This window comes from Marmota flaviventris, chromosome 9 (genome assembly GCF_047511675.1).
Source record: "Marmota flaviventris isolate mMarFla1 chromosome 9, mMarFla1.hap1, whole genome shotgun sequence".
Lineage (NCBI taxonomy): Eukaryota > Metazoa > Chordata > Mammalia > Rodentia > Sciuridae > Marmota > Marmota flaviventris.
Genome location: NC_092506.1, coordinates 50,516,018 through 50,534,810, shown reverse-complemented (window position 1 = coordinate 50,534,810; position 18,793 = coordinate 50,516,018). Strand labels below are relative to the sequence as shown.

At 43.4% G+C, this 18,793-nt stretch overlaps 1 protein-coding gene across 3 annotated transcripts in view; it reads left to right on the top strand.

The window, feature by feature from the left end:
* The window catches only part of Tead1 (TEA domain transcription factor 1), a 255,274-nt gene that overhangs the window by 68,331 nt on the left and 168,150 nt on the right, over positions 1 to 18,793 (top strand). For all 3 annotated transcript variants that reach the window (XM_027942365.2, XM_071616382.1, XM_071616383.1), the window contains exon 2: positions 15,379 to 15,634. In XM_027942365.2, coding sequence (XP_027798166.1) covers positions 15,478 to 15,634 — 157 coding nt within the window. In that variant the 5' untranslated portion in view covers positions 15,379 to 15,477. The remainder of the gene's footprint in view (positions 1 to 15,378; positions 15,635 to 18,793) is intronic.

Sequence of the window (18,793 nt, the reverse complement as noted above, 5' to 3'; positions counted from 1 at the left end):
CTGGGGGTTAACTAGCCCATAGCTGAGCCACAGTTCCCCCAGGCTGAGCAGCTGCTGAGGCAGGGCTGGGCACCTGGATAGGCTGAAGTGGTGTTGGGGATTGGGGTGATTGGTGAAGGCCTCAGATTGTGGCTTAGCAGGTGGCAGGACCTTTCCTGGTTGGGGGCCAGCCTGAGATTCAAGAAAAACACAGTTGGTTATTAAGGCTAGAGGCCAGCTAGTTAGGGGTTTTTTGGAAACAGAAGGAATATTTTGAAGCCAGTGAATTTTTTATTTTGCTCTGTGGGTTTAGTTTAGGGTATGCCTGAGGCAACACTTGTACTTGCTTAAATAAGGGTTTCTTAAGAGTCACCAGCATTGTATTTCTTTTTATGTTCAAATAAATTGAATGTACTAGGGTTGGTGTGGGGGGTGCAAAAATGGATAGCACAGAGTTCCCACCTTCTGAAAATCAGTGGTATAATAGGGAAGGAGACATATTTAAGCAATAATTATTAATTATAATTATATGCATTTGTTCAATAATTACTTGAGAGCCTGCAGTGTGTCAGGCACGGTTTTAAGATATGTGCCTGCCCACACACTAATCTGTAAACATTCAGGTAAGATAATGTTTATAGTGACTGTCATGGAAACATCCTGTTAATGCTTTACCTTGGTCATCTCCTTTAATCTTTATAGCAGGTAGACAAAGTTATTCATTCCAGTTTTGAAAACTTAGAGAATTAAAATCCAAACTCTTTGGAATTAAAAAGCCTTATGTATTCCTGATGGGCTTACTGTGCCATATGGATTTATTAGATGTACGTGTGATCCTTGCAACCATAGGGATGCTGACCTAGGACAGCATTTAGCAGATATTTTGAGAGTTGAAGCAATCCATCAGGTACTGGGAAATATTATGTGAAGAAATGCCCAGAGCTTACTGATGACCAGGGAGACAATATCTTAAGAGAAGTTAGAATGAAATGTACCAGCTATGGTGCTGGAAGTGTGCTTGAGGTGCTTCGGGAACACAGAAGTGATCTCTCTGAGAGAAGCCAGCTAAGGCTTCTCAGATGATGAGTTGGTGGCTTTAGTCTAGAAAAAGATCAATAGACATTCAGTAGACAGGCTGCCAGAGGGAGGAGAAGCATTTGAGCAGAGTACGCTGGACACCTGAGGGGTGAAGAGGCAGCCTGAGTGTCCAGGCACCTGTGTGTGTGTGGCTGGGATGTAGGGCTCCTGGACAGGTGGCTGAGGAGCAGGCTGAGATAAGGACCATGGGTGCTATATTGTGCAGTGGAGTAGAAAAGGCATAGGGATCTGTTGAAAGATTTTAAATGAGTGTATGATCAAAGTCTTGTTCGCATTTTAGGAAAACCTGCGTGGTTGCAGGATAGGATAGGAAAGAAGCTTGCAAAAATACATCTCCTGGGAATTCCAATTCAGTACTGATGACACCACAGAATCTATATTTTCAGGAAACTACCTATATCACCTTCACATGCAACCAGCCTTAGGAGCCTGGCAGAAGCTTGCTGGCATTGGGAATGGTGGAAGGAGGCAGAGCCCATTTAGGGAGAGAAGGTGAGGTCCTCTCCTGAGACAGGAGCAAAGTTAGAGGGGTAGAGGGGTGGAGAGGAACGGAGGGGATATAGCTGGGAGATGGAGGAGGGGAAGCAGAAGCCTGGGCTGCTGACCCTCCCTGGGTGCCATTTCACCCAGGTTCTTGGAGAAGCAGCATCTCTGAGAGGGTCTATGGGATTGGGTTCCCTCTCCTTGGACCCAGGAAATCTTTTTTTAAATTTTCGTGGACACTTTTACAGATAGACTCTTAATTAGAGAAGTGACTTTGAAAGTATCAATGCCCAGGGTGCCAGATCAGTGTTTAGGTGATGGTTTCCTTTTGATGTCTCAAGTCCCATCATATGTGTGGAGTCACTGTTAGGCAGTTGGCCCTAGAGGGAGTCAGCTCTGGCAAATGTCCTTGGGAGGGAGGACTTTAGTGGCCTTTTGTAGGTATAATTGGAAATAGATTACATTTTAATTCAATGTAAGGCATTGAAGGTTTATCTTCCTAGTTCCTTTACCAGAATTAGCAGAATCTACAGGAGGAAATGGTCCTGGAAGGAAATATAGGCTCCCCACCCCTTCCCCAAAGACTCCTGTGTGTGTGCCCAGGGGGGGGGCTGCAAAAATGTGAATTGAATCAAGATGTGGCCTTTGTGTTTTTCCCTTGGTATAATTCCCTCATTTGTTTCAGGGGGAGGTGGTGTCAAAGGTGAGGAGCAAGGAGTCTGATGGATGGACACTGTGCCCTAAAGCACCTTGGGCCCCTGGGAGGTGAAGGCAGGAGCAGTTGGGTACCTTGATGAGTGAGTCCCTCAGTCTTTCTTGGGCTGGGGTCTTGCCCCACTGCATGCCCTTAGAGTTGGTGCCTATGGTCTGCAAAATGGATTTGATTTAGAAGTTTGGGTTCCAGAGCTGGTCTGTACACATTCTGGTTGCTCATGGAAATTGGTTCACTTGAGTGAATGGCTAATTGCTGATGTGGGAACAGGTTACGCAGGTATGCTGCCTCATCCAATCTCCAACCAAACCAAGGTTGTTTCTCCTGCTGAATTTGAACTTGGTATAAACCAAGGACTAAGTTTACATTTAGAGGACAGGGATTGGCTTGAGAGTAGGGCTTTAATTGGCCCCGAATTTGCATCCCTCTCAATGTGAGACCTGTTTTACAGCTGCTCCATCACTGTGTCATTAGTAAATTGCAGATTGTATTTCTCATTTGAAGGGTGGGGACTTGGTTGTATCAGTGTCATTGGGAACCCATGGGCATTTGTAAATAAGCAATGCTGTATCTTTTTGGTTAGTTTTCACATCAGCTTTTGTTGGCATTAGAGGCCTTTGCTGACTGTGTGTATGCCTGTGAGTGTCTGTAGGCACAGCAGCTGGGTCCCATGCTGGGTTGAACATGACCATGCTGTCAGCTCATAGCCTCTTTTCAGGGGCCAAGGAAATATGTTGAGTGTTTGAAGACAAAGTGCAATGAGCATTTATCAGAAGAGCTGAGTGACTGGGTATTGAGCACAGTTAATCCCATGACTCTGAGCTGTTTAAGCAAGCACACCTGTATAAACTGTCACTGTCTCATGAATTGTCACTGTCATGCCTTTATAAATTTGGAGCACTTAAGGGATGTGCCACATTGTGATACTTGAATTTATCTAGAGAACTATTCTGGCCTCAGACCACCCTGAAAATGGATTTGATTTAAAAGTTTGGATTCCAAGTTGAAAAAAGGTCTATTCTTCATCCTTTATGTACCTAAATATGCACGCATAACAACGTGCATGCTCGTGCATGTGCACACGCCTTCAGGAGTTATGCACACAGTCCTGGTGTTCCTGTCCATTCTGTGCCACAGTCCAGACCTTGGTCATGGCCTTCAAGTCCCCTTGTGACCTGGCCCAGCTTAACCGTTCAGCCTTTTTCACCATAGCTTGGTCCTTCCAAGGCTTTGTGCTCGGCCCTGTCCTTGCTTCATTTGCTCCACTAAGGCTCTTCTCTGAACGAACCTTCTCATGTTCTTCTGGTCATCAGACTGGTAAGGCCGGCTCAGCCTTCAAAACCATCTTAAAGGCTGTCCCAAAAATCTGACATTGACCTGAGGGACAGAATAAACACCTGGTTCTGTGCCCAGCAGAATTTCAAGTATTCCTCCATTGCAGCATGTGACATCTTGTAGTCATTCATGTATTCATTCCTGTATTCACATTGACTCATTAAGTATCTATTCTTTTATCATTTGTGGGGCAGCAGTTAGCATGTGGTAGGCATTCTGTTGGATCTCTAAGGAATGAGGAGTCACTAAAGGCATGGACTGAACCATTACAGGTCTCAGAAACCTGGGAGGGTGACAAACACAGACAAATTATTCTGTGTGGTGAGTGAGTTTATGTGCACTGGCCAGCTAAGGTGCTGTCTGTGGGGACACAGAGGAGGCAAGGAGGGATCAGGCCAAGCTTCCCAGTATGGCAGGCGGTGGTTTGGAGTCCTGAAGAATAATTAGTGTCTCCCTTGAGATATAGGATGCCTGCTGAGGGCAAGGGAGAACATTTTCACTTATGTCCATTTCTGGGGACTGGCACATCGGTGGGAAAACACAGCAGGTGTGTGTGGGGTTTCAGTAAATGCTGCACCACATTAAATTGAAACAAGTCACTAGAAGCTGAATTTCCCTTCACATTTATACCCCATCTTATTTCAGAATGAATTTAAGGCAGCTTGCAAGATTATAAAATAGCATACATTAAAGAAAGAAGGAAACCATGGAATAAAATTTAGGGAACTCAGTAAGGAAATCAGATTTGCAGATTCCCGGCCCAAGTCTTCTCCAAGGGGCTAGCCTATAAATTTAGGGCTGATCTGTTGACCACAAGGTAAAAACAACAACAACAACAAAAACTTGGTTTTGTTGTTATAGAACTTTCCTTTGGGATCTTTGTAAAGAGCAATCCCTGTGATGTGATGAATGACATCCTCAACACCTTTAGAGTAAGTCAGGTAACCAATCTCAAAGAATATTTCTTCTAACCCTGGGTATGCTGACAGCAGCACATAAAAGTATAATTCACTAAAAGCAAGTTAATTCAGAGGTCCTGGAATGAGTTTCCTCTGAGGTAACTATAGAATCAGAAAGGTGCTAAAACAAACAGGTTAGCTTTTTTGATTGGATTTTTCCAATTTCACTGAAGTACAACTGACATACAGAAAACTCATGGGCCATCAGTAGTGAGTGCCTGTATTTTTCCGTTGTGAGCACATTTGCATCTAGAGCTGTTGATCTGTATCAACATGACCAGCACCTCAGAAGCCTTCCTGTGCTGCCTTCTGTCAGTACTCTGTACCTGCAAAGGGGCATCTCCAGACTGACTTCTAATAATATAGATTAGTTTTGTCGGTGTCTGTGCTGGGTATGAATGGATGTTGAGTATGTGTTCCTCTAACAGTTTATTTCTCTCAACCTTACCTTGGTAGGATTCATCCATGTTGCTACTTATAAAGGCAACCCATTTGTTCTTATTGCTGTGTAACAGCAGTGTCCCCTAGGAAACCTTGTGTGGTGACGGAAAGCCTTTCCGCCTGTGCTGTGCAGTACAGTAGCCACTAGCCACATGTGGCTGCTGAGCTTGTGCAATGTGGCTAATGTGACTGAGAGGCTGAGTGGTGTTTTTTTTTTAATCTTTCTTAGTAATTTGTGTTTAAATTTGCCTGTGACTCTTGCCTATGGTATTGGATAGTGAAATTGTGTAACGTTCTATTTTGCGAATATGCTGTGGTTTATATATCCTATTGTTAATTTAAAAAATTTGGCAGTTCCTCGCTATTATAAGTAATGAATATATAAACATTCCTGTATCTGTCTTGGTGAAGATAAGCATGTGTCTCTTTGGGTTTTATATATATATATATATATATATATATATATATATATATATATATAGGGTTTGGAATTGCTGAGTCAGAAGGTATACACATGGTCAGTTTTTGTACGTAGATACTACTAAAGAGTTTTCCACAATGTGTCTACCAATTCCCCCTCCTATCAGCTGGCTTGAGAGTTCTAGATGTTCTACCTCCTTGGTGACACTGGTATTATTAGTTGTTAATTTTAGCAATTGTAGTGGCTAAGTAGTGGTATCACATGATTTTAATTTGCATCTGTTTGGTAAGTAGGTTTGTTCAGCAAACCTTCATTGGCCATTTGGTTATCTTTTATAAAATACTTGTAACTTTTTTCCTGTTGTGTGATTTCTTATTTTTGTAGGAATTCTTTAGTATCAACATTGAGTCTCTTGAATACATGGGTTGCGAAGATCTTCATTTTGTGGCTTGCTTTTTATTTTCTTAATGGTTCATTCAATGGAAGGAAGTAAATAAATTTTAATGTCTATTTTACCTTTTTTCTTTTTTTTTGAGACGGGGTTTGAGGAAGGTCTTACAATGTTGCCTAGAGTGGTCTTGAACTTTTTTAAAAATTTATTTTATTGTCTTTATCAATTGCTTCTTAACACAGACTTCTTAAATTTGTTAGCAAGATCAGTCATTTAAAATACACATGAGTGATCTGATACCATGGACTGATATTTCTTTTTCAAGATGAACATGCTTTTCTGAAAAGCTAACAATAAAACCTCTGTTCAGTGTTACAAATATATAAAATGACACATGTACGAAACTTTTTATGATAACTATAATAACCAAGTGAGTCTTGAATTTTTAATTTTAAGACTATCCTCTTTCCTCAGTACTCTAGGTAGCTAGAATTATAGGCACACATTAACCATGTCCAGTTACATTCTGTTCTTTCAAAGTAATATTTGCATTCTTTAATGACATATAGATAAATTTGCTGGATTTTCTTCTGCATTCTTTATTGTTTTGCTTTTTACATTCAAATTTAAAATCCATTTTTGATTGGTTGTATGGTATGGTGTGAGGTGGGGGTCAAGTTTATTTTTTCCTGTGGGTATCAATAAATGACAGTTAAAAACTGTCATTTATTCAAAGCAGTGCAGTGTTAACCTTTATCACAAATTAAGTGAATGTGTATATATATTTGTTTTTGTTGCAATCCATTGGTTTATTTTGTATATCTTTGCTCCAATACCATCCTATATTCATGAGTATACTTTATGATGAGTCTTAATTTGGGCCACTAAAAGTCATTCAGCTTTAGTATTTTTCTTTATGATTGCATAAGAACTGGATTTATTCTAATAGGTCAGTTTTACCTGTCTCTCCCCCTCACCCCCATCTCATTTTTATACAGTGTCCTAATGTTATGTGACATTGTCCTAAGTCCTTGAGATTACACAGGTTCTGTTTCTGTTCCCTAGGAGTTAAATTTATGATCATGTTTTAGAATTCAAAAAATACCTATGTATGATTTGGGTTGATAATTAGGATATGTACGCTTGGATCCTGAGATCCTAATACCCATGTTAGAAAGTAATAGTCGAATGGGTGGGAAAGGGGAAAAAAAAGCATCATGATGAACCAACCATATGATGATTACCTGGGGCTGAGAGGAAATAGGAGTTTTTTTTCCTTGTGGACATACAGGAGCCTAGATATTGGATCTTGATGCAAGTGGTGGTGAGATCCATGTGGATCAATTGGACCTTTATTTTATTTATTTTTTTAATTGGAATGGAGGTTGCATACACATCGTGCTCTGGTAGGGATCACAGTATATTTATTTATTTATTTATTTTTTAATGTGGTGCTGAGGATTGAACTCAGTGCCTCACGCATGTGAGGTGAGCGCTTTACCACTGAGCTATAGCCTCAGCCTCGCCATTGGACCTTTAGAGGACATTTGAATGCCAGCCTCTATGGAAGAGGAACCAAAGAGCTGCTTCTTTACAACTTAGTCCCTTAAAGTGCTCTCTTGATTTAAGTTTTTCTTGTTGATTGGCTTATGCCCAATGAGACTCCCCGACATTCAGCATCCCTGTCTAAATATCCAGAATAGATGGAGGCATGGCAAGAGAGAGAAGTATTCTAAGTCATGGATCCTGAAGGAGGCAGGGGGCCATTTTTGCACATAGAATAAGGCCATTTCTGATGCAACACAATTAGAATTCTGAATCAGCCCAGGAGCCCGCATCTGGGCAGGTCAGCTGCTGGGCCCTGGAGTGAGTCCAGAGCTAACATATCATTAAGTTAGCTGGCAACAGACTGTAACACTGGGTGGTGAGTCTCCACTGGCCTTTTGTAAGTAGGGGTGACTCCCTAGCACTTACCCGTAGACTTGCCACCCAAGGAGTGCACCCTCTGGAAATGGTTGTTATAGGGTTTGTCCAAACACAGTGCGTATATTTATATGGCGTGTTGTTGTCTTTTAAAATATGAGCTTTCTATGTTTAATTTTTAATTTATAGCCATTGTCATTAAAAATGCTAACATATCCTGATAATCTGATGGTGAACCTTACTGAGAAAGTGATATTATGCATAGGTTAGTGGCTAAGGAGGGTTATTTTTCCTGGTGTTTGTTTTCTTTATTTTTAGTAAGCATCATGGTTGGTTGGTCCACCTGGAATGTTCGTTCACTCTGTAAACCTATTAGAACCAGGGAGCTATTCTTGGTGTTTTGACTCGTGAGACAGGGCCTACAAGTTTGCCTTTTGAATTACTGACAGCTGCTTACCATGGACGCTGGTGTTTTGAAGCTGGAAAGAAGTTTCTGTTTGTGGGTGTGCAGTGTATTTCTGGGGCTTAATTGCCCACCTCTTGGGGATCCATAACTTGGGCTGCAGGTTCATCCAGCTCAGGTTTCCCTCTAAGGCTCCCCGCCTTGCATCAGAATGGTCAGATGAGTAGATTGCCTGGCACTGAGAATGGGGCTGTGTCCTGTTGAAGGAATCCACCAATGAAGGAGGACAGTGATCAGCTTGACTGGTGGTGATGATGGGGAGAAAGGAATGAGCAGGCTTTCTATTCTCAATGGCTGGCAGGTTTGTTACGGGGAAGGGGAAGGTAGTTCCCCTAAAAGCTGATAACAAAGTGGTTCCATCAGAGCTGCATAGCATGAAATCAATTAGAGCTGTTCTTGAGCTGTCACCTGGGCAAGTACTTAGGGCTGATCAAACTGAGAATTAATCAGGGAATCTCAGGATGGTAATGTTAAGTCCTCTACTGGGTGCTCAGAATTGGAGTCTTGGTGAAGAGGTATGGGCTTGTTGATAGTATTCTGTTGATACGGAAATGATTTTTGAAAATGAGGAGTAATTATCCGCTCCTTCCTGCTGAAAGTAGAGGGAACCTGTTGACAATTGGAGTATATGACACTGAGGTTCACTGGCTGCGTGGCAGATGTTGCTTCAATTCTCAGTGTCTGCATTCCCCGCGAGTTCTGCTCTCTGACAGGGACGTATGTTGTGCAGTTCCATTGATCTGGTGGTTGCTGGCATAATCTAGGCTGCTGTTCCTCACCTGTATTACTCAGGCCACTTGTTAGCAAGGTTGGCTAGCATCTGAAATGGTAGGAAAATAATTACATGCCCCACTTTACATATGCAAAAGTGATTAACCATCATTAGTGCCTGACATTCCTCCCAACTGCTCAGGGAGGTGAGTCAGTATCATCACTATTCATTAGCAATTAATTAGACTGTGTTCCATGATGTCAGTCATGGACAGAGCCGAGAATTCAGCTCTGCTACCTCCCACTGTCTAGTGAGGGTGTAGTGAGTTGGAAATTCCCGCGGAATACGCTTTCCATCTGAGAAAAGGCTCCTGGAAGTATATGATTTGGGTAACTGTGAAGTATATGATTTGGGTAACTTATTCAGATCTCTGGAGCCCCTAAGAAGGGGATAACACCGGGGGTGTCAAGCAGTGATTAAATAAGATTCTGTAGGCAAAAGCTTCTGTCATTGTGCTTAAGACCTGGTTCCCTGGGAGAAGGTGGTATTTGTATTTGAAATGCCAGGTCACATTGGGAAGCAGATCATCTTTTCCCCTAGTTGTGTCCACACCCCTCCCCGCTTTTTTTTTTTTTTTTTTTTTAGGGCAGCTTTTCTCTTAAGAGAAAAATCTGGGCTTTCATTAAGATCACAGTGACCTTCGAGGCATCAAATGCTCAGTTGAGTTGTGTACTATAAATATCATTCCAGCCGTGTGACACTCTCTGGACCCTGTAGCGGCTCCCTCCCGGCCCACTGCTGTCGCCTCCTGATCTTCGGGTTCCTAGCCGATCTCTGATCTCCCCGAGTGTTTCCCACTCACCACTCACAGGTTGGCTTTGGCCAGCATTCATCCCTTTGGATTTCTCCCTTGGCCGTTTCTTTGGCTTCTGGTCTTCGCACCTTTGCCAGTTTGTGTTCCTTAGAGCTTTCCTGTGGTTGCCTTCTTCTGGTTCTTTCCTTCCCCTTGTGGTCAAAAGAAAAGGGAAATAGAGAAGGTAAGATAGTTTCCTTACAATAAGGCTTGTTCTTTATCGAAGAGGCTTACCTCTTAGAGGACCCAAATCTGACTCACCCCTGCAGCATAGAAGGACGTTTGCTTGTCAGAAATCGCAGTCAGTTCTTAACGAGGAGCTGGCTGGCTGGTCCAGACTCTATCTCCCCTGCATCCTCCTGCGTCTTCCTCATGTGCTGATTTCTTTCAGGGCTCTTACTCTTCATGTGGAACTTTGGCCAGAGTCAGCGTGAGGGATGGGAAAGTAGCCCAAACCCTTCCCCTTCTCACTTATATATAATCTGGGGGATGAGCTCAGTCCTGTTGTTCTCAAGGACTGCCCATGTCATCTGGTTGTTGGTTCATTCTTTCTTTTATTGACTACTTGTGAGCCGTGTCCTGTGTCAGCACTGGGGGGCTATGGTGAGCCTAGTAGTCTCAGTTCTCCAGGACACTGGGGTGCAGGTGATGGGAGCCGTGGCCAACTCACCCAATTCTATTATGGGCAGAATCTGTGGGAACACAAGAGGGTAAGTGACTGAGTTGTCTCCTTTGGGAGTTTACAATGGAAACTGAGGCATACAGATACTACAAGGGCCACAGGGTTCTGGGTGACTTGAGTGGACAGAGAGTCCTAAACTCCCAGGGCTGCCTTATAGGATATGAAGTAAGACACCAGCTAAAACAGGGTTTTTTGGTGACCCTCACATTCAGTGGCATTTCATTGAGTCTTTTAACCATCTGAAAGTGGGTGAGATTCTTAACGTTGTGGAAGACTCACAGGAATTAAGATTCAGAGGGAGCAGACCCCTCCCATCTCACCCCTTGGCGGGTGCTCGCTGAGTGGAATTGTGTCAGGTATACAGGTATCTGAGGGTCTCCCCCTATATGCCTGCCCCTAAGAGCTCAAAACAGAATGTGTGGGTCTGAGACACACATCATGCTCATTCCCCTGAATCCCTGTGACCCTTCTTGAAGGGTCTGTGGATTGTGAAGAGATTATCCATTTAGGGAATGTGGCTGGTGGGGCAGTTAGATTCACTCGGATCACTGGGAACAGCTGTTTTTGGAGTTTATTAGAGCGTGGCTGGGAAGAGTTTCAGGAAACAAGGAGCTTTCAGAAAAGTGTTTGAGGGAAGCTGAGTTACACTGGGTTACGTAATATTCTTTTTTTGGGTGGAGGGGGTCTATTTTCAACAAAAACTTACCACCTCCTTTCTTTTCCTTGGAGGTATGCTATGGAAAGGGTTGTTTCATTGAACCAACCCCTGTTCAGAAGAAGAGGGAAACTATTGAACCTATTAAAAAAAAAAAAAGTTTGGATTTAGGTGAATCTTAGAAATTTTTCATCAATTAAAAAAATTTGATTTTTAATTTTACTTTTATGGGTGCATTATGATTATACCTAATAGTGGCATCCATTGTGCCATATTTATACATGCACATAACATAACTTATCAGTCTCCTTCCCCAGTTTGTCACCAATTTAACTTTTCCATTTAGTCATCTGAAGACCTCAAGAAGATCCTTTGTAAGTCTACTTCCCAAAGTGAACCATGAGGAAGGGACATTCCTTTGCTTCTGCACCATCCCATTTTGAGTAGCTATTTTGGGATCATAAAGTGCACCATTGTCTAAGAGAGGATGGACTTGAAAATAAGTGAGCGACCGCCTGGTTTCACAGATGACAGAGTATCATCACTCTTCTCACTCTTTATGAGTTTAGTGAATTTTCTGTAGGAGGATTGAATTTAACTTCTAATCTCCTTCATTTTACAAGCGAGAACTTGAGCTTCTGAGAGGTGAGTTTAGTTGGGCTATGTGGCTCATGGGTGAGTCACGTTTGGAAGCCAGATTGGTTTGAATCTTAATACCACGTCACCCCCTGCCCTTGTACCATGTTCTTTTTTGTTGACTGGATTGAGGGAAGGTGGATTCCCTTGCTCAAAGGATGTGTAAGGGAGGTGAAGACATCACTTCTGCAGATGCAGATATTCTGCACATAATTTACTTAATTAGATCTTAAGTGGGAATTTATCCTATACATTAAATTCTGAGGCAGACTGGGTGGTGGTTAACCAGGTCTGTGTATTTTTAGAATACTCTGAAAGTGTGGCTAATACTCAGAGCCAGTGGATACAAGGACAGTTTCCAGGATGAGGTGGATTTTGAGCTGAGGGATGGAATGCCAGAATGGTTATTTCGGTATCCAGCCTGGGGAGTGTTTTCTCAGCCATTTCCAGTCTTGTGATCGGAAACTCTCTGCCCATACAGGGCCTCATCTTACAATTGGGTTGTAAAACCAAGGGCCTGAGTAACTTTGTGGATTATATATCAGGTGGTGTCTGAGGCTGTGTGCTGGCCCAAGTCCAGAGTAGGTTATTCCATCCTGCGGAACTCTAGTTGACCAAATTACAAGCGCCTGGATGCAGAATTCTTCCCTTTGCAATAAATGCATGAAAACATGGGAATGTTTAGAATGGAGTCTGGACTTCCTGCACAGGTGGAATAATTAATGCTTTTTGGTGTAGTGTTCCCCAACCAACCAAGGACTTCGGACTGAGCCTTTGCAGGAACTTGGAGGGACTGTTTGCAGCACCCTGCTGCCTGCCTTCTGTGATAGTTCACCTCTGTATAGTTCAGCTGGCAGAAAGTCTTTCCTTTTCTTGGGAACATCCATAGAATGGGTCTTCTCCCTCTACTGGGACAGACAGTTCTCCAGAGGTGTTTCAGTGTCTGAGGACTCTAGGCTTAGCTGTGAGGGTTCAGAAGGATCTTACCACCTTTGGGCCATGGGCTGAGGTGAAAAATAAAGAAATTTAATAAGCTCCGAAACCAATTGCACAAGACACAGTACTAAGGAAACTGCCCCTGAGGTGGGAGCTTGGAGGTTTTAGGGATCAGAAGTTCACCTCTGGGTGCCATTTATTGAGAATCATGGACAAATTGGAATGTGCTCCTGAGGGGTGGGCAGAGGATGATGGTGTCTGGTCTAAAAGACAGGTACATAATAAATAAGTGTTCTGGGAGAGATCTGCTCCCCTAAGGGATGGATGGATGTTCAAGGGTAGATTGGTAGAAGTTAGTTAATTAGGAAATGGTTTTTAGTCTAATAAGTGGAAGAATTTTGGTGTGCAGGCATGATGGAGGCTGTCAGTACTGAGGCCTTAGTGCACCCCATCATTGGTGGTGTTCAAGCGTAGACTGTGATCAGCGGATGAGATGTTTTAGAGCATTGCACGGGTTGTTGGTATATTTTGGTCTAGAGCTTGGCTTTCGGTTGTAGTCAAAATGTTCTTTCTAGGCAAAGGTCCTGAGCCCCTTCTGTTAGCTCTCACTGTCCTGGATTCAATCCCATTACTAGACTGGTGGAGCACAGGACACCCCTACCATTTATTTTAATATGTGGCTCTCTGGAGTGGATTCATCGCTGTGAGCTGTCTAGAGCTCAAGGCCTGGCCCGTGGTTCTGTAAGTTTTTTTTTTTTTTAAGTTGTAGATGGACATAATATCTTTTATTTATTTATTTTTAGTTTTTTTTATGTGGTGCTAAGGATCAAACCCAGTGCCTCAAGCATTCGAGGCAAGTGCTCAGCCACCAAGCTACACCTCTAGCCCTAGTTCTGTATATTTTGTTGTTCTGGTTTTTTGTTTTGTTCAGGGAGAGGTGAGGAGGGAGAAGATGGCTAGCCACTGCCAAAGAGTTCCCTCTAACTCTCCCTGTCTCCAGTAGGCCGCCCTGGTGCGGGAAAGACTCTAGGACAGTGTACAGTTCTATTCTTGTTTTATAAGACGCTTAGGTCCCAACACAAAATGTAATAGCTTGAGAATTCAAAAGGCCCACGCCGTAGGCATCATAGAGTTCACCTGGGGGTCAATTTAAAACCCTTACTTATAGCATAATTTATACCTTAAGGTCTGCTCGTTTTTGAAGTCCTGTGTAAATGTACGCCGTGTGTTGGTAAGGGGTAGGAAATACTTTGCTGACATGTTCTTTGAATGATGGCTCAGTGGCAACATTTAAAGGCCGACAACCCGAGAGTGGTTCTCCCCCACCCTCCCTCTTTCTTTTTAATCCAGGTGTTGCCAAATCTAGAAAGCTGTCAGGGTGAGAAGCCAAAAGCACCCATTAGTGAAACTATTGATTGTGTGATATTCATGTGCCTCAGGGTTTCTGTACCAGGGATCTGTTGAGATTTACTGGTGGCAAAGGACCGGGGCACTGGATGCAGTTTGACAAGCCACTTGCTCTCAGGTGATGGTCCTGGTGATGACCTTGGGATGTGGATTGATTGACCAGTGCTGCTTTCCTCCTGAGCGCTTCTTTTGAAATATTGCACATATTTGAGAGGGTGGGCGGGCGGGCATAAGCAGTGGTCACAGAAGCCCTCCCTATTCAGGCCCTGTGCCTCCCCCTTTACATTAATCCCCAGGAGCAGTTATTCTCCCCCTTTTAGGAAGGACTTTGAATTAATGATCTGATGTCTTTTCAACAAAGGAATATTGATATGTTAGTGTGTAGGACAGCAGGGAGTACTGGATTAGATCCTTTTCACATTGGTGTTAAGCCAGTGTGACATTTGTTTAGAAAGCTTATCCTTTTATGACCATAAGTTTCATGCATAATTCAAGGAGAATTAATTTTTGCAAAGATTTCTTTTAGTTCTCTAATCTTCAGTACTATAGAAAAATAAATGAAAGGGCCCCCCATGTGATCAGGAATCAAGAGACCAAGTGCCCCATGTAGGTGTGGAACACTTCCTCAAGTGTGCCAGGCACTTTTGGTGGGTGTTGTAGAAAGACAGGTGGGGATGATATGGTCCCTGCCATGAGGTTATCGTTTCGGAGCTGAGTGTTAAAGTGACCTGACTGTACAGACTAAGAGCCCTGAAGATCAATGCCATAGGTCCAGGTCAGCTGGCACAGCTGACTTGGTAGGATGAATAATAGGATAATAAAATCATCTTCTTCCTGCCTTCCTCGTTCCTGCCACCATCTTTCATGTGATGATCTCATGTTGGGATGCTGTACCATTTCAGTTATGATGCCAATTGCTACACTGGAGCTTTTATTTTGCTTTATTTTCTTATAAACAACTTCTTGTGCTATGGAGATTTGATTATCATTGAGCAAAGCATCTGTAGTAGACAGTGGCACTTAGTAAATGGTTTTCATACGAGTCCCTACAAAACTTGCAGTTCTGAATGAGTCCTATTTCGGGGAGAAAATTTCCTCTCATCTCTGAAGCCATCCAGCTCTTCTGCCTGGCGTTGCCCTTCTGTGTAGCGGAAGCCACTTGCGCCTCAAAATTCCATATTCTGTCCTAGGAGTTATTTTCCAAGCAAAGCTGGAGCCTGAAGAACTTGCAGTAGAATTAGCAATGTTTGTGGATACTGCGTTCTTATACTATTTTGTGATTTCTCTTTTAGGTTTATTTTCTTGAAAAGGCTCCAGGCTTCGGCTTGGAAAATCCAACCGCCAAAATTGAGCCCAGTAGCTGGAGCGGCAGCGAGAGCCCTGCCGAAAACATGGAAAGGATGAGTGACTCTGCAGATAAGCCGATAGACAACGATGCCGAAGGAGTCTGGAGCCCCGACATTGAGCAGAGCTTTCAGGAGGCCCTGGCTATCTATCCACCGTGTGGGAGGAGGAAAATCATCTTATCAGACGAAGGCAAAATGTATGGTAAGTGGCCTGGAACGTTCCTCCGAATTACTACCTGCTATTGTGGTCGAGGAGAGATTTAATTGGCCTTTGAGTGTGATCATCCATTGTACTGGGCTGAATGATCTTTGTAGAATTACAGTTTGTTATCCAGGTAACTCTCACCTGAAGAGGAGTGTCAGTAGCGGACCGCAGGGGAAGCAATCCCTGGGCTTTATCTTTCTGCATGCTCAGTGGTGTTACAGTGGAAGCTCCTGAGGTCTGGGTGGGGACATAGGTAGTTGCAGTGGTCTACGCAGTCCTCTTCAGCTCACTGGCTCAATGTAATCATAGCGCTGGCACTTATCTCCTGGAAACTGGTGCCACAGAGGCATGGGGGCCTGCTGCCACCAAATCTCTTGAAACCTGTACCCGTTTCCCACAGGAAGAGCCCAATATTCAAGATGTTTATGTGAAATCTCTTCTTACAAAAGCCAACAGGTTTTTAAAAAAAAATTTTTTTTTTTTTAAACAATGCTGTACAGGCCAGATACAAACACATGCATGGGCCTGATCAGATCCTTGAACCACTTGTTTGCATCTCTGCTGCCAGTTTGCAGTTGAATGCCAGATGAGGCATTAACCCCCAGACCATTCTCGCCAGCCTTCCCTTCTCCAGGGGGATGCCTTGCAGTGTGTTCTGAAGGAAACTCTAGGAGTGTGAGGAAGGTGAGACTCTGTTAACCAGTTAGCTTAGGATGCCAAGACAGCAGCAAGTACCCATCTATGAGGGTTGCTAGGTTGGGTTCGGGCACCGCCCCTCCTTCTATCAATGCTTCCAGCTGCAGATCAGTACTTTTTGGCTGCTTACCTTTGGAAAGCAGATGGAAGGTAGTTGCTTATACATTCTGCTTGTCTAATTGGGCACAGAGTTGACAGAGTTTGCACTGTAGCCGAGTCTAAAGAGATGCAAACAAATAACCTAAAACTCACAGAGAACAAGCTCAGCAACCTATCAGAGGTTGTTAACTTATCATAGGAGTGATTTATTTCTAAATAATTTGAACTCTTTTCCGGGACAGGGTGTTGTACCTTTACTCCTCTGTCAGGAGCTGTAGGAGGTTGCTGCTCTAGCCAGCACACACTGCTGAGGAGAAGGCAGATGGTGGTACAGCTGCCACCAGCTGTGCTCCCACCCCACTCTCCCCTCCAACTTGGATGATGTAATGGAAACAAGGACAGTTTTGCTTTCTGCAGTATTGGAGCCCCTTAGCCTGCCATGCACTGGGAGAGGGCGAGTCCAAACCTTCGGCGTTTGTTTTAAAGGCTCTCCTGATATCTTTCTTAGAGCAGCTCCTTCATGTCTAGTGACACGGAGTCGGGAAGGAACAGCTAACTCAGTTGCCGTGGGCAGAAGGTCAGGGCCTAGATGCTCTGTGGTATTTCTCTTCTGCTTTGCTTCTGCAGCCTGTTTGCTCCTGAGGGCTTGTCCTCATACCTGAAGATGTCTCCCCCAGGCCTCTTAGGCAGAAAAAAAATACTTTAATCTTCTAGCCTTCTTTGAAGATGGCTTTATTATATACAGGGTGGCTTTGGGAGCTAGCTGTATAGTTTGTTTCCCCAGAAATTGTTTTAATCTAAAATAATGGCATAAGATTGGAAGTCCTTGTTGGAATAACTACTTCACTTAATTTCTCACTAGGAATACCAAGAGAGCCCTGCCCCATCTAGAAGGGGCTTCAGGGCCAAGGACACAATTCAAAGCCAAAGTTAATTTTTGTCAACTCCAGTTTTGTTTCGTTCTCTGTTGAGATTTTACTTTTTAGATAGCAGCTCTGATATTCAACCACTTGGCTGATAACTTAATCATAAAAATATTTTCATGTGAAAATAATTGTGTAAGGGCTCTTGTTAGTAATTTGGTCTCACAGATAGTAAGCTAGGAAAACAATGAGAAACTTTGGACTTGTGTTGTATCAGCAATGAATTTGAACAGATTAACCTTTGGTCTTAATCTCATCCCCCCCACCCACCTGCAAAAAAACGGTAGAGTAGATGATATCCATGGAGTCTTTGATGGACTTTTCCATTTGGGAATGCTGGGATTTCAGGACGTGTAAGTCAGCAAGATGATCAGTTATTGCAAATGTACTGCTGCTTGTAGGAATGTGTCTTTAGCAACCAGGGGACTCGGACTCAGTGCTTCCTTGGTGCACATATTCTTGACCTGTGGATTCTTTTTCCTTAAGCCAATGATGCATTTACAGACCGTGGCCAGTCCATGAATTACGTGGCCGTAATTGGTGGCCAGCGTGATTTAAAATGAAGCAGTCCTTTTGAGGGAGCTGCATTGGGAATATAGCTCATTTGGTCGTGGGTTTTTCATCAGGCAGAGTATGCAGCCCATGGCGTTTTGTTTCTGGATCGGGGTACAAGAGATGGATTTGTTGCACTGCCCCTGTAGCCACCCCCACCTCCCTGGGGAGAAAATACCTCCACTCAACTCCCTTTCTTTGGTCCACCTGGAAGAACTGGAAAGGGAAACATTGGAAGCTGGGCTATGGCAGATGGAGATGGGGCACCTTCAGAGGAGCCCTGCCTGGGACTCTGAGAATGGGACAGAGTTGATTCTTCACAGCGAGCAAGGCCTGGCCACCTGGCGATGGAGTCATGCAGGGTCAGAAGCGCCGTTCTTCGGCTTCTGTCCTGTTCCCCATTGTACATACATGAATCAGGACACAAACCAGATCAGGAAGCAGCAGTTCTTAAGGCCATACTCTTTATGACCTTACTCTTAAGAGCATACTTTTTCTCTAAGGGTTTTAAAAATGAAAACATTGAAAGTATTTGGGATTCCGTGCAGTGAAATCAAAATAATTTAATGTCCTTTAGTGATGAAATACCGAGTGTTTTTTCTTGAGGGGGTTGGTTGTTCCGATATTTCTGAGCCTTTGTAGAGTGCTCTGTGATGTCACTAATCCTGAACCATTGGAGAAGCAAGGTCAAGTGATTTATTTTGGTAATGAAATTTCCTTCATGGTTGGCAGTAGAGCAAATGCAATCTCGGAGAGAAAGAATGGAAAGTGCTGTTTATGATGAGGTTTCATCCATTGGAGGGGATGGCTTGATTCTCTCTTGTTTCCTTGGTCTGCAGGGGAGCTGGGACTTTTGTCATTGGTCTCTATGTGGATAGATTGCTTC